General features: G+C 35.3%; 1 protein-coding gene across 1 annotated transcript in view; it reads right to left on the bottom strand.

Moving 5' to 3' along the window:
* LOC136809734 (FYVE, RhoGEF and PH domain-containing protein 6-like) overlaps nucleotides 1-14,079 on the bottom strand; it is a 41,235-nt gene that overhangs the window by 23,184 nt on the left and 3,972 nt on the right. Inside the window, exons 2-5 of the mRNA XM_067066281.1 lie at nucleotides 5,451-5,502; nucleotides 2,978-5,130; nucleotides 2,232-2,366; nucleotides 1,140-1,345 (exon numbers count right to left, since the gene is read on the bottom strand). Coding sequence (XP_066922382.1) covers nucleotides 1,140-1,345; nucleotides 2,232-2,366; nucleotides 2,978-5,130; nucleotides 5,451-5,502 — 2,546 coding nt within the window. The remainder of the gene's footprint in view (nucleotides 1-1,139; nucleotides 1,346-2,231; nucleotides 2,367-2,977; nucleotides 5,131-5,450; nucleotides 5,503-14,079) is intronic.

Here is a 14,079-nt window from a genome sequence, read left to right as displayed (position 1 = left end):
ATAATTACATGATACATCATTATCCTTCGTTTCAGTCATTAAAAATGATAATTAGCTGTCTAAATGACCTTTTGTTATGTAAAGGAAAGTTAAATTTCAATAAAAGGCAGAAAATTCGTCGAAAAAGGCAAAAAAATCAGGTAAAATTCATGAAAATGAAAATACATAAAATATTGGTTTCGAGGTAAATCCAGCCTTACATAGACTTTATCCAATCTAAAACCGAAAATCGGAGGAAAATTTCGGTAAAAGTAAATTAAAGTGATTTTGATGAAGATTTTAAACCCTAATGGCCTTTCAGTCTCGAAATTTTATGTGTTTAATCACTGAAAAATGCTTTTAATCATGAAAAGCTTGTTGCGATTGCCAATTTTAATATAAAAATTTGATAGGTCGATTTTCAACGTTTTCGAGCACTTTCAGAAAGAAACTTTTTTATTCAATTGAACATAACTTTTGATCTAATGAATCGAATTTAATAAATGACCCATCAAAATTTAAGTTATCTTTCTTCTTTCCAGTAAAATAGAAATGGTTCTTTTAAAATCTTTAGATTTCTAGAAGATTATTTTTAAAGAGAGAAACTTTTTTGTGGCGCACCCGGTATAATATCAAAGTCGATCATAAGATCAGATCAGAAGATTGTGATCGGCCAGGATTGAGAAACGGTGGAGATTAGCGATTAGCTCAGTGCCGCTAAAAGACAAACTAACAGGTGCAAATAAACTCGCTATGCACGTTTATCTTAAAAACTATTCCAAAATTTCAAGTTATAGAGTAAAGGCATGAGTTAATGCGAGGTCGTTATGGCGGCTTTTTGTTTTTAAATAACTCAAACTATAAATGTATGTAATATTTTAATCATCCAATTTTATCCTTAATCTTTAAGTATATGTATCAAGTCATAGTATGAGGAGGCACCCCCCCCAGCAGTAACTCTGATCACGATATGTCTTCAATCACGATCACATAAAATAGCAAAAAACTTGGCTAATCACGCATCTCTTCGAAAAGTCCAAATCACGCATCACGGGTCAAAAATCTTTTCAATCACGATCACGTTTCTTCCACGACATCACGCAAACCGCTCGGGGATGGGCTCTAGTATAGTATGTCGGCAAAGTTGATAAAAAACTCACTTTATATTCAGGGATATCCTCATAAGCCATGACAGATGAGCCACGAGATGACCGACTACTTGCCATGCTACTTCTTGCTGACCCAGACGACGTGGCTAGAGAAAGGTCGCTTAGGGTTCGGGACTTGTCACTCCAGGGCGGCGTGGGTGGCTTTTTAACGGGCGTCGACAAGGGCGCTGAATATAGAGATTCTTCCTCTTCTTGTCCTTTGAAAAGATTTAGAAAACATTGGGTTTTTAACAACACATTCTATTATAACGAATCGATAGATTTATCACTCACCCTTACCTTAAAGGTTAAACATTTTAAATATACGGTGTATCCAATTAGACAGTGCCTTTACTTGAAGAAATCTTAAGGAACTTACCACCTACATTGAGAAGGTCGCTTTTTGGAAGTCAAACCCCCAGGACTTTTGTCGAATTTGTGAGGAATCTATTGAATTCTTGTCTAATTCCTCAGTTGCCTAATAGACCTTTCTAAAATATTCACAAAAATATTCACAAAATTTCACTGACTCCTAGATTTCCAGCTTTATAGGCTATTTCAGGTTCGGAATGAATCATGGGTAATCAGGTCTGATCACGCTCCTTAAATAGCTTCCCGTTCGTTGAACACAAAAACATCCAAAATTTTTAGAAAGTCTTTATCAGAGCGCAGTGGTCCTGATTAACCTGTGATTCCTTTCGACCCTAAAATAGCTGTGCGTGTCATGACTGTGTGTTCGATTTTTCCTTACTGCAATGGCTTCAAAAGTTTAAAGTGACGCCAAAAAATCGAATGTGCGGAGCCCGAAAACCTGGGCTCAAAACATTCGAAAAAGTTGCAAAGTGGAATAGACATTAATTGCGTAGAAAAAAACGCGGCTGACATCTAGTATGGGCTAACCCTGAAATGGCCTATTAAGCAAACCTCCCTTGAAATAGCCCAGTGCTAACGTTCAATATTGGATCTTATACCAAAAGAGAGCCGTTATCAAAGTGCGCTGGCCCTGATTACCCATGTTTCCTTTCGGCCTATTGAGTAAACCTATCTTGGACGGGAAATTTGAGTCTGAGTGTTCTTTTTTTTAGAAATAGCCCCAATACTAACCTTCAATATTGGAGTAGATAGTTTCTTCTTCTCCATCACCACCCTGTTCTTCTTCACTTCTCATCATACTATAAGAAACCACTGGTGCATTGGGGTTCATCGGTGTTGGTCGTTGTGCAATGTTGGATAAAGTAGCTGTTGGTGAACAAAGCAACCAGTCATTTTTGTGTAAGCGTATGAATACCAGTAATCCTAATTTTCCTTAACCACAATTTAAATTTACAAGCTTTTTCACATCGAATTGACAGGGATGTGGAGCAAGATTGGGCAGAAAGTGGAAAAGAAAAACATTTTTTTGCTTATATTAGCACAATATAACAATAGGGAGACGCCGTCCTGATATAAACATGAGGCTGATATGAAACGGGAACACTCACTTGTGTAAAAATAAAACCTTTAACAATCTTGGTTAGTCAAGAGAAAATCAGGCTCAAGATAATCGATGTCAATGGCTTCAAAAACAAAACTTGAAAAGCAAAATATACCAACTTGCGACTTGAAAATCCGAAGACATATCTGTACTACTAGGTACGCCAAAAAAGTATACAGGTTTGTTAAGATATTGAATTACGTGATCTTTATAATTTTGGGGTAGTCAGCTTTTTTACATAACTTTTATTTGACTGAATTTTATATACCAAAATTTAAGTCAAACTTTCCTCTAAAGAATGGAACTTTTTCATTACAATATCTTGACAAATACTTTTCTGATGCACTTGGTATAGTATTTGATACAATAAACATACCTGTCGGGCAGGATGGAGGTAGTGGTGCCCTATATTTCTTCTTAGATTGTAAATCAATGACACGGTCTTTATCAAAGCCTGCATCCTGACTATCCACAGTCACCGGGTTGGTTGGAGCAGCATATATATTTTCTTCCTGTGGTTGCTCTTGTAGAGGGGGTGAAGGGGCATTTGACTTTGGTGTGTTCCTGTGGGGAGATGTCATATTCACATGGGGATCAACGGTATTCTCGTGTGGTTTTATAGTATGCCCGTGTGATTTGATTGGGAATTGTGGAGCATCATATATTGCATCACCAGTACTTTCATCGATGCTATCTTGAGAATCTGATCTATTCATATTGATTGGTTTAGTTGGGGAGCGTGGTGGGGCATCATAGAGAGCCTCTTGTTCCATCAATGATTGTTGCTGATCATAAGATAGTGTTTTTACTGAAGAATCAAAAGTCGTACTAGATAAAGTTTTTGTTGCTGAAGAAGCAGGAGCATCATATAAAGACTCTTCGACTAGATTTACATCGTTTGATGTTATTGTTTCTTTGGTGATAGGGTTTGGTAGAGTTTTTGACATTTTAGATGAAGGTGACATTGGAGAATCATAGATCTGGTCACCACCAGTCTCCTCCTTTATCAAGGCTTGCTCACCATCAACCTCTACATTCACATATACGTTTTTCTTTGGTGATTTTGCAGGGCTTTGTACTTCAATATTTTCGTAAGGTGCAGGAGTCCTGCTTTTCTGTTTAACACCGCTTGTTTTATGTGGACTATCTGAAGTTTTGGGCTCCATAGATAGTGTTTCATCTGTGTCTATGGTAGAACTGATATCTGAGGTTTTGGAATCTTTGTCAACAGTAGAGCTTGTATCTATGCTAACTGGAGTATCAGGATCTAAAGTCAATGTATCAACAGTAGAAGCTTCATTGCCTGTCTTGGTAACATCATCTTCCTTCGTTGAATTATCTTTTATTGTTGAACTTTGTTCCATTTTGTTATTAGAAGATTGTTCCTTGTTATCGTTGTTGTTTTCAGATTCTTTACGTCTAGGGGTTGGTACAGGTGTTATTGCAGGTTTGTCGTCATTTTTGCGTGGTCGTGGAACAGGTCTTGGTCTTGCTTTGGGCGGTGATAGAGTATTCTGTTCTTCAGACATACTTTGATTCTCTCCTATAGGTTTTCTGGCTTTTAAAGATGGTGATTTTGGGATAGGAGGGCGTTCTTTTTTAGTCGCACTAGGTTCAGGTGTAGATTCTGTTTTCCTTAAAGGTGATTTTGGTGGTGGCGGTTTTTGTGGTGTTGACTTTCCTTCTGAAAGTTGTGGAAATGAAGGCCCTTCCTTTATGATTCTCGGTGGTCTTGGCTTTTCTGGTCCTTTCTTAGACACTGAATTTGTCCTTTTGCTTAAATCCTTATCAGCCTGTGAAGGTGGTGGAGGTTTTTTGGGGATCGTTTTAGGTTCTTTATGACTTTTTTCGTTTACTTCCTTTTGCTCTAGCTTTGGTGAATCACTTATTTCAGTTTGTTTACTTTCGTTAGACAATTCACTTTCCTTATCTGGTAAAGGCAGTTCAGGTTCTCGCTGGTCTTGTTTTGGAGGAGGTGGTTTTTGAGGAGCTTTCTTTACTTTAGGTGATTGCGAAATTTCTGGTTGTTTCTCATCAATTATTTTCTCTTTATTCAATTCAGTGGTATCTTGTTTTGACTGAAGGGCGGAATCTTCATGTGAAAGTTTATTTGGCTGTGGTGGTTTTCTAGGTGCCTTCTTATGTTCTGGTTCAGGAGTTGTAGGTTTTTTCAAAGTGATGTCTGAAGTTATAGAGTCTTTTGTTTTAGATATTATTTCTTTATTATTGTCTATCTGTTGAATTGATTTAGCAGGTGGTGGTGGCTTTATTGGAGCTCTCTTTTGACTTGGTGATTTGCTCAAATCAGACTTTTGTTTCGGTGGAGGAGGCTTTAATGGGGCTTTCTTTGAGTCGATTGGTACATCCTTTTTAGATACAATCTCTTCTTGGTTTTCGGGGCGTGTTGCTTCAACAGGTTTGTCTGGTAATGAAGGTTTTGGTGGTCTCAGTGGAGTTTTTGGTCTTGTATTCTCTTCTTCCCTGATATCTATAGGAGTGTCATCCTTCTCAGCAATTAAAGCGATTGACCTAAAAAGAAAAAAAACAGAAAAACTTCTTCTAGATTATATTCCAGCACAGTAAAACAATACCAAGTTTATGTATGTATGTTTTTCTACGACGGAGACGGTGAGGTTCTAATTTGTCTACGTCCTGATCGACTGAGGACGACGGTAAATCAGAACTTTTACCGTCCTCGATTTTGCGGGTCATAATTGCGGGTTTTTCCAAATCGTTTCAGTCACTTTACCATCCTCAAAAGTGCAAATACATAAACTCGCTTATAACAGTACCATGAACTGATCTTCACAAAAATATAACACAACAGATTTAGGGAATTAAATTGTTACCTTTTAACTGGCTTTCCTTTTATTGATTTTCGTCTTGGAGGAGCGGACGGCTCTATGAAGTGAAAACAAAATGAATCATCATGCACCTCACGAAAAGAATTATTTAGATCATGTTAGAAAACAAACAATATAAAACTGGCTTTTAAAGTGTACTTGTTGTCTGTCTTTGCAAGCATATGCAAAATTACAAGAAAGTAGAAAGCCTAGATTTTATATAAAAATAAGTGTATCAAATTTATTGTTTGTGTTATGTAAAACAAACAAAAATCAAACCTCCTATCAAAATAATGAAATAACTTTCAAAAGAAAAAGATAATGTAAACAAGATCGTGTTACAAACTTCTTGAAAATTCATGAAAAATCAGCTTTTCAAAGGAAAGGAAATTGAAAACAGTAAAGAATGGAGTGCGGACAGACGTAGAAATCTTTAAAAGACAGAATCAAATGATGGAATCAAGAAAATTATTTCAAATTATGGTTGTGTGGTTTCAAATGTTGATTAGGGTTAGTATTATTCTTGGTTATATAAAATTTGATGTGTTATTAAATAAAATGGTATTCAATCTTTCATAATATTGAATAACCTTGAATTACTAAGCACTAAGAAATGAGAATCTTTTAACATTGGTCTGGTAATGTCACCTGAAAACGTTGAAAATTTGAACAAAAAAGCTGTGACCACGAATTCATTTCTGGTTGGCTGTTTCTTAAGGATTATTCTCAAAAAGCAAAGATGATAAAAATCAAGTAATCGGACCCAGAGTTAAAGTGTATCCAGATACAATTGCCAGTCAAATATAATTGTGAGAATTTTTTTTCGATTTGCAATTGCAAAAATTGAGCTTTTTTTCTTGGTGGTAGTTCAACCTTAGCTTAAGAAGGTTGTCAAATTTCAAGTCAAACAGAAAAGTCCTTCGAAAGATATATATATATGGTGAAGATCAGAGATCTGACCTCAAGGAGAGAAAGTGTTGAAAATACTAAATAAAATAAAGATGAAACATAAAAAGGCACTAATATTTTTATAATTATATGTTTTTTTCCATTTTTTTGAATTTTTGTAAATATATAAATCAAACCAATCAAACATCCTGTCAAGAAATGAGAATTTTATGCGAAAAAGAACCAACAAACCAATAGACATAAAGTTTAAAAAGCCAAGCAGAAAAACACAAACACCAAAAACCACTCAAAAACCCAACCAATGCAATCTGGAGTCCCTGACTTGCGACAGGCGCAGCGGCTTTAAACATATATATATATAAAATTTTACTATTTCCTATTCCTAGAAAATAAGGACAGAGAGCCCTTTAAGAAGACTCTCTGTCTATCTTGCATTTTTCTTTGCAATAGCCAGTCCACAAAACTTTTCAATCGAACAATTCTCATTTCTAATTACTTGATCGAGTAAAGTCAAAGAAATTCTACCACGTTTGCAATTTTTATCATCATTAAACATTAACAATTTACTCAAGCGACCAGAAGGCATTCTCACAACATGAGCTGCGTAGTTTCGTTGTTGTTGTTTGATAAAAACATTAACATCTGACGTGTGGAGCTGGTTGTTGCTAATGACGTATCGAAAATCATTATTGACCTCACCTATATAACGAAATCCACCTCTGACCATTCTCCTCAAAAACATTCTATAGGTGACATCGAGGCGGTCGTACTGGAGAGACGTTAAGTTCCAGTTCTGACATGAATACGTTAACCGGCTCCTGACGAAACTGTCGAGGAAGAAGATACGAACACGTAGGTTGATTTGGAAGTTTTGTAGCAGGTTAGACATTTGGGCGAATTTTACAATTGCAAGTTGAATTCGTTGATTGACTTCTGCTTCCCCTGTGTTTGGTTGAAGGTGATTAAGGACAGCACCAAGATATTTGAATTCTTTGACATTTTTGAGTTGCTCTTCACGAATAGAATCGTGATATTGTTCTTGATTGATGGTCATTGTTTCGGTTTTCGAGACATTGATTGTCAAACCAAAGGCAGTGAAAGTTAAATCCAAAAGCTCTGTTGCAGCACTGATACCCTCGAGTGAAAGTAGAAAGAGGACGATGTCATCAGCATATCCACACCAAGAGAGAGTCGCTTCTCCCCAAGTTCTTATACCACTTGCTCTCATCTCGGATCTTTCTGCACGAGAGTGTGCTTGTGGGTTGACTCGATATTTGTGTTTGAAGAACTTGATTCGGTTATCATCTTTACATTTTTCGATAAATACTCTCATAACGAAGTCTAGATATAAATTGAACAAAAAGGGACTTTCGGGTCCCCCTTGACGCACACCGGATGTCGTTTTGAAGGATATCATAGCATCGTCGTAGGTGAGGGTGGTATTTTCGTACAAGGTTTGAATAATTTCGAAAGTTCGAGGGATGGATCTATTTCAGTTTTATACTTTCAAAGAGCCAGATTCGTGGTATGTGGTCGAAAGCTGCTCTTAGATCAACAAATAGAAGAAATGTAGGTTCAGACTTTTTGTTTGAAATTTGGTGAACTCGTTTGACTGTGTAGATATCGTCTGTTGTTCCACGATCCTTTCTAAAGCCATTTTGCTCATCCGATAACTGATTCTCGTACCAGGGTCTGAGTCGTTCAAGAATCATATTAATGGCTAATTTGCAGACGGTTGATCCTATACTAATTCCGCGGTATTTTGTTGGGTCTTTCTTTGAACCTTTCCCTTTCCACAATGTCTAGAGTTTCCCCACACACCAGGGATGTCGAGATTATCCCACAGGTTGAACATCATTCTCTGTATCACCTGAAGCATGATTGGTTCGGTACATCTTTTCAAGAGCTCCGGTTCAATTTCGTTAGATGCCTTGTTATTTTTAAGTTTTTGTAAGTGTTTCTGTATTTCTTCAACGGTTGGGGGTGCATCATTTAATTCAGAATTCAATGAGATATTCTGTAGAGCATTGACGAAAATTGGAAGATTCAGAAATTCCTCAGGTGTTTGGGTTGTAGAAGGGTCTTCTGGGTTAAAATGTGTTTTAAAATGGTTCAAAAGTTTGCCTGGAGGACATGATCCAATGACTGGTTTTAAGGTGGTTTCTTGCTTTTTGGCACGGGCAAATAATTTATCAAGTTCTCTGTTAATGGACAATTGGTTTATTTTCTCGGCTTCATCTCTATAAAATTGATTTCGTAATTGTCGAGCTCTAGTTCTGATTTTCTTACGAACGGCTTTCACTTTTTTCGGACAGGCATTTCTCATTACCAATAGTTCTTTCTGTTGATATAGTTCCTTAAGTTTTACATCCTCATGCCACGGCTGGTGTAGTTTTCGGGAAACTATTTTCGGAATCGTTTCGTCTGCAGCTTCTTGAATAGAAGTAATAAAGTGTTCGTTGAGTTGAGTATTCGATTGTATTTCTGGCTGAATATACTCAAGCTTGATGGAGAGATTCCTTTTAAAGTTTTGTTCTGTCTCAGCACGATTCAGGGATTTGAAGTCAAAACGTTTCTTTGGTGATTTCATTTGATGTTTTTTATAGCGTGACATTTTGGTGCATGGAGTAGATAAGTTTGCGATCACCAAACGATGGTCACTATCAAAGTCATATGAGTTGTATACTCGACAGTTCATACAATACTGTCTCAACCAGCTACAACAGAGAATAAAATCATATACCTTTCTGGTGTTCCCATCTGGCGAATGCCAAGTATATCTACGACAAAGTTTATGATTGAACCACGTATTCAAGACTGAAAGTTTGTACGATTGGAAGAGATCATGGAAACGTTCGCCGTTATCGTTGTTGACCAAGTTTTCGATTACAATGTTCTCTCTCAAGGATGAATTGTAGAGTGATGCCGAGGTAGTAGCATTGAAATCCCCAAGACATATCACTTTTTGATTTGCATTTGTGGTAATGATTTGCTTTTTGAGAGTGCTGTAGAACAGGTTTTTGGTAGTTTGGGATCCGGAATACCCCTTGGTAGCACTTTTCTGTGAAACATCAAATCTCCAAATTTTTAATAGGATGAATCAAGTCAAATCAAGTTATACTTCGCTTAAACTGACACAAATTTTTGTAAAAAGTGTTTGTAATTACAATTAAAGAAAATTCAATTATATATTATTTTTTTCACCTTCAAGCCACCTTGAAAGTTAAGATTGAGCAGGGGGTCATTACTAAGCTATAGGAGCCAGTTCTGCACCAGGTGGGTGATAAAAAATGGCTTGTGAATAGAAACTTTGCACCATGATACTAAGTGGTGGTCCTTTTTGAGGAAATAGTTTTACAACTTTTTACTGTAGTGTTTAAGTCCATTTACTAAGTGTGCACTAACCAATCCTTACTTTGATTGCCATTTTCAAACAAATAATTCATTTATAAAATATTGTTTATTGTTGAAAGATGATTCAGAGTGTTTAGTTTCTAGGAAAAATAACTCAAATTTAGAATAAGAATAAGATGAAAAATTTAGAAGGAAAAAATTAACTCTTCATCCTTTGAAGCTTTCTTTTGAAACTTCATTTTTGGTACAGAGGTAGTCCTCCTAATAAATTTAGTTATTTTCTTCCTAACGTTCTTGCATCAATTACAGTCTCTAGAAGGTCGCACGTTTTGCTGTTTTTTCACTCTACCAACAACCTTCCAAGACCTATAACTTTCTATGCAATAAATCTGAAATTAGTCTTCAACATTTGTACCACAAAATTGATTTTTTAGCAATAGGACAAAAAACGTCATTTTTTCTTCTTCATTATTTTTCATCTTCATTTTGAGGATTAATTTTTCTTTATAAATTATATAGTGCTATGAATTACCATACCATTGGAAGTCTTAGTTCATCAACTTTTTTGTTTTAAGAGCCAGCCTGTGGTTTTCTAGGCCTAAGAGCATTTAAGAGGAGGTGCGTTTATTTAAAGTATATCTGAGAAAGCAACAAATTACAGAAATAATCTAGTTTAAATGACTGCTTGTACACTATTTCACTCTTAGGCAAACTGGCTCTAACAGCCTCACGCAGTCAGTGCTTTAGTAAAGCTAGTTGGATTCCAACCCAGGGACACTGAGTTTGATGGCTGAGAGGGACGTGCTGCTGGAGTTTGAAAAAAAACCCTGTCAGAACCAATTATTATATATATATATCAAACTTTTATGTCAACCTGAAAAGTGAAAAGAAGCAAAAATGAGTTAAGTTTATGGGAAATTGAAAAATTTTCTGATGGACCTTTTTGCTTTTCAATCTACCATCTTGAAAAAAGCTGTGGTTGGATTTAGTTCGAAAATATGCAAAACATAATATGCAAGTTTACAAAAAAATTACATAAAGCCAACAAAGTACCTTAAGAAACTTTGTACTCATCAAAACAATAAAATATCAAACTTCACAATTGTAAAAGAAATACCGTTTCGACGCCATTCAGACAAAATTTCATTCCACAACGACAGAATACACACACTAAACTTTCAAAACAAGCAAATTAAAAGCAGTAGTAATGTTGTCGTACTTTCTTTCCCATGCATGAAAATATTAAAACCCCTGATTTGATCTACAAGTTACAGCACAACACATTAGTAAAAGCAAGTATTTTGTTGCTATAAATCAGGGGTCCAGTCCAGATCAATTTTTTGATTTGAAATATGACGTCATTTGCTGTGTTTATCCTAGGAGAATAATTTACCGTCAGCCAAAATAAGGATTAATCTTGCACCTTTGCTGCTGATTTTTCAGCTTTAGTTTATAAGTGTAATGTTATGGTTTTTCGAAGGGATGGCTCTAAGAGACGAGAGAATATAATTATTTTTGGTTTTCAAGAGTAGCAAAATTAATTTTCTAGAACTGGAAGATTACACTTTAATAAAATGTCAATTTATGCATAATTTTTATATTAGTGCTATCTTTGTGCATACTTTATTACACGAATATTACCAGTCATTTTATTAACACAAATTGAAAAAGGTATGTCGACATTACACAAAGCTATGGTACTTAACAAATAGATAGATAGATGATAATTATGCATTAGTGTCATTTTTCTGGTGGATTTTTTAATACACCGTTTAGTAGTGTTGACTGCGCACGCGTCCAAACAATTTTCCATTGTTTTGATTTTAGCGACCGCTTTTTCCTGTAAAAGAAACGGTAGGTAAAATTCCAGTTCCCATAAGGAAAACTAGCAGAGAAACGGTAGGTAAAAAAACTCCTTTTAATCATAAGGCAATTACTTTTTTATTTTCTGGTTTACGGACATTATGAGGAAAAGTTTTGGACAGGAGGATGGAAAAAAAATAAAAATAAAATTGATGTGTTAAATTTTTTTTATTTTCTTTTTAAAAATCTGAAATCGGAGGAAATAATAAAATAAAATTTTATGAGATTACTTAAAGTATCGATTTTTTAGATTTAAAGAAAAAAGAATAAAGTGCAAGATGTTGTTATAGTTAGATAGAGTCATGGATAAAAAGCACTAAAAATAAACTGAAACATAAAAATGTACACATAAAGACTGATATGTGTATATGTAAGACTGGCATAGGTTCCCATTTAGGGTTCACCCTCAGGGTTCCCACTTTAGGGTGACTTCCACTTAGGTTCCCCCATCTCACTTTTCTGGTATGCCTATTTTGATATCTACTCTTGAATTTTAACAATCACATAATGGACTTTTTAAATAAAAGCAATTACAAAAGAAAGAAAAAATAAAGAAAATCCACTGTGTACACAAAGAGCTGCAAAGAGTTATATAATTTAGTTTGTTTTTTTGTGGATAGGGAAATTCCGTGGGGAAGTTCCCTGACATTAAGGGAAGTATCTTTACATTGACAAAATAGGGCACAGCTGTGTTAGAACATTTAACCCCCTCTCCCTTTTCTCTTCTTTTCTTTTGTTTTCCTGTTTAAGTAAAGGTTTTTTTATTTATTTCTTCTTTTTTGAAGGTCGGAGGAGAAAAAGTAAATAAAAGTTTTTGAAATCTCTATTTTATTTTTTTTTTATTTTGGCAAAAATAACGTTGGCGGATCCGTAAACCAATAAATAAAAAAGTATTTGCCTAACTTCCTTTCCTCTAGATGAATTTTTGTGAAATTTTCAGGCAGGAGAGATCCATAAAACTATCATTGATATCATGTTCAAATATCTAAACCATTCTCTTTAAATGAAAGAAAAAAATTGACAATGTTTACATTCCTCTAACCTTCCACAGTTCTAAAGTGCACATTTTTACCTACCGTTTTCACGGTGGAACACGGTGGAGATAGCGAGACTCCTAAACGATGTATTACATATACAACATGATATCGCATCTAGTACCAAAAGGTCTTATAACTTAAACTCGACCCTCAAAGTCGACCCTCTGTCAGACACACAAATGGAAGATTTGTAAATCTAATGATAATGAAAACCTTTGAAAAGATTGTGCGAAAAAAACATTGTTAATTATCTAGAAGAGAATAACATTTTTAATGACTCCCAACATGGCTTTCGACAAGGTAGATCTTGTTTGAGTCAACTCCTTGAACATTATAATACAATATTATCATACCTTGAGAGAGGTATTGATATCGAAACAATCTATTTGGACTTCAGTAAGGCATTCGACAAAGTTGATCTTGCAATTTTGCTACATAAATTGTCTCAGCTCGGGATCAAAGGAAAGTTATTGCGATGGATTTAATCGTTTTTGAATGGCAGAAAACAATCTTTTCTTTTAAATGGCTTCAAATCCGAGAGTGCCCCTGTCATATCAGAAGTACCTCAAGGAACAGTACTTGGGCTAATTTTGTTTCTTCTGATGATTTCTGATATTGATGATAATATCAGGTATTCAATCCTTGCAAGCATTGCTGACGATACTAGAATGCTTAAAGAAATCCAACGAATAATTGACACGTTCAAGTTGCAACATGATCTCAACATAGTTTATGATTGGACCAAGAAAGTTTTAAAAGAGAAGGAATAACAACGCGGTCGTTGCGCGGGCCGTTTCCATTGATTTCCCTATTATGATATCGCTATAATAGAAAGTGAAGCTTGGCATATCGCCCCAGTCCTTTTTTGCGTTTCTCGGCAAACCGACAATTTTACGACAATTGGTTACTAAGATTTTTCTTGACCATCCAAGATATTTTTAAAGATTTCTCTACAAAAACTGTTTACCAATCAAGAATTTTTGCTGAATGATCTTGTGGAATGTTTGAACTACACAAAACATATCAAGAGAGAGAAGAAGCATGCTTATGAGATGAGATTTGGCGAAGAAAAGTTGAAGGATAATTTTTTCTTTACATTTTAGGGGGTCTTATTTAAAGTTAGGTAGCTACTCGTGGAATTTTCGAAATATAATGTGTGCATCGTTATGAAAAGTATAGAAGTGTGGCTTTCTTGTGGTACATAGATCTTTTGCATACATATAGGATTTAAATTCTAGTAGAGCACTTAAAATTCTGAATTTTCGGTTTGAAAACTTCCGAGAATTTGTCCTCCATTTTGTTTTTTTACAGCAAGAAAGTAATATACATCATGTAATACCGTAATAGAAAACAAAACGTCAGCTTTGGAAAGAGAACACAGGAAAAATTGGATGATTCATGTAGAGTGTGTGGAAAGAAAGTTGTATTTGATTACAAAACAGTATTTCTTCAACATTTTGGAATCAGACTTG

Source organism: Clytia hemisphaerica, unplaced genomic scaffold (genome assembly GCF_902728285.1).
Source record: "Clytia hemisphaerica strain Z4C2 unplaced genomic scaffold, Clytia hemisphaerica genome assembly, whole genome shotgun sequence".
Taxonomy (NCBI): domain Eukaryota; kingdom Metazoa; phylum Cnidaria; class Hydrozoa; order Leptothecata; family Clytiidae; genus Clytia; species Clytia hemisphaerica.
This window is presented reverse-complemented; position numbering and strand designations above follow the sequence as displayed.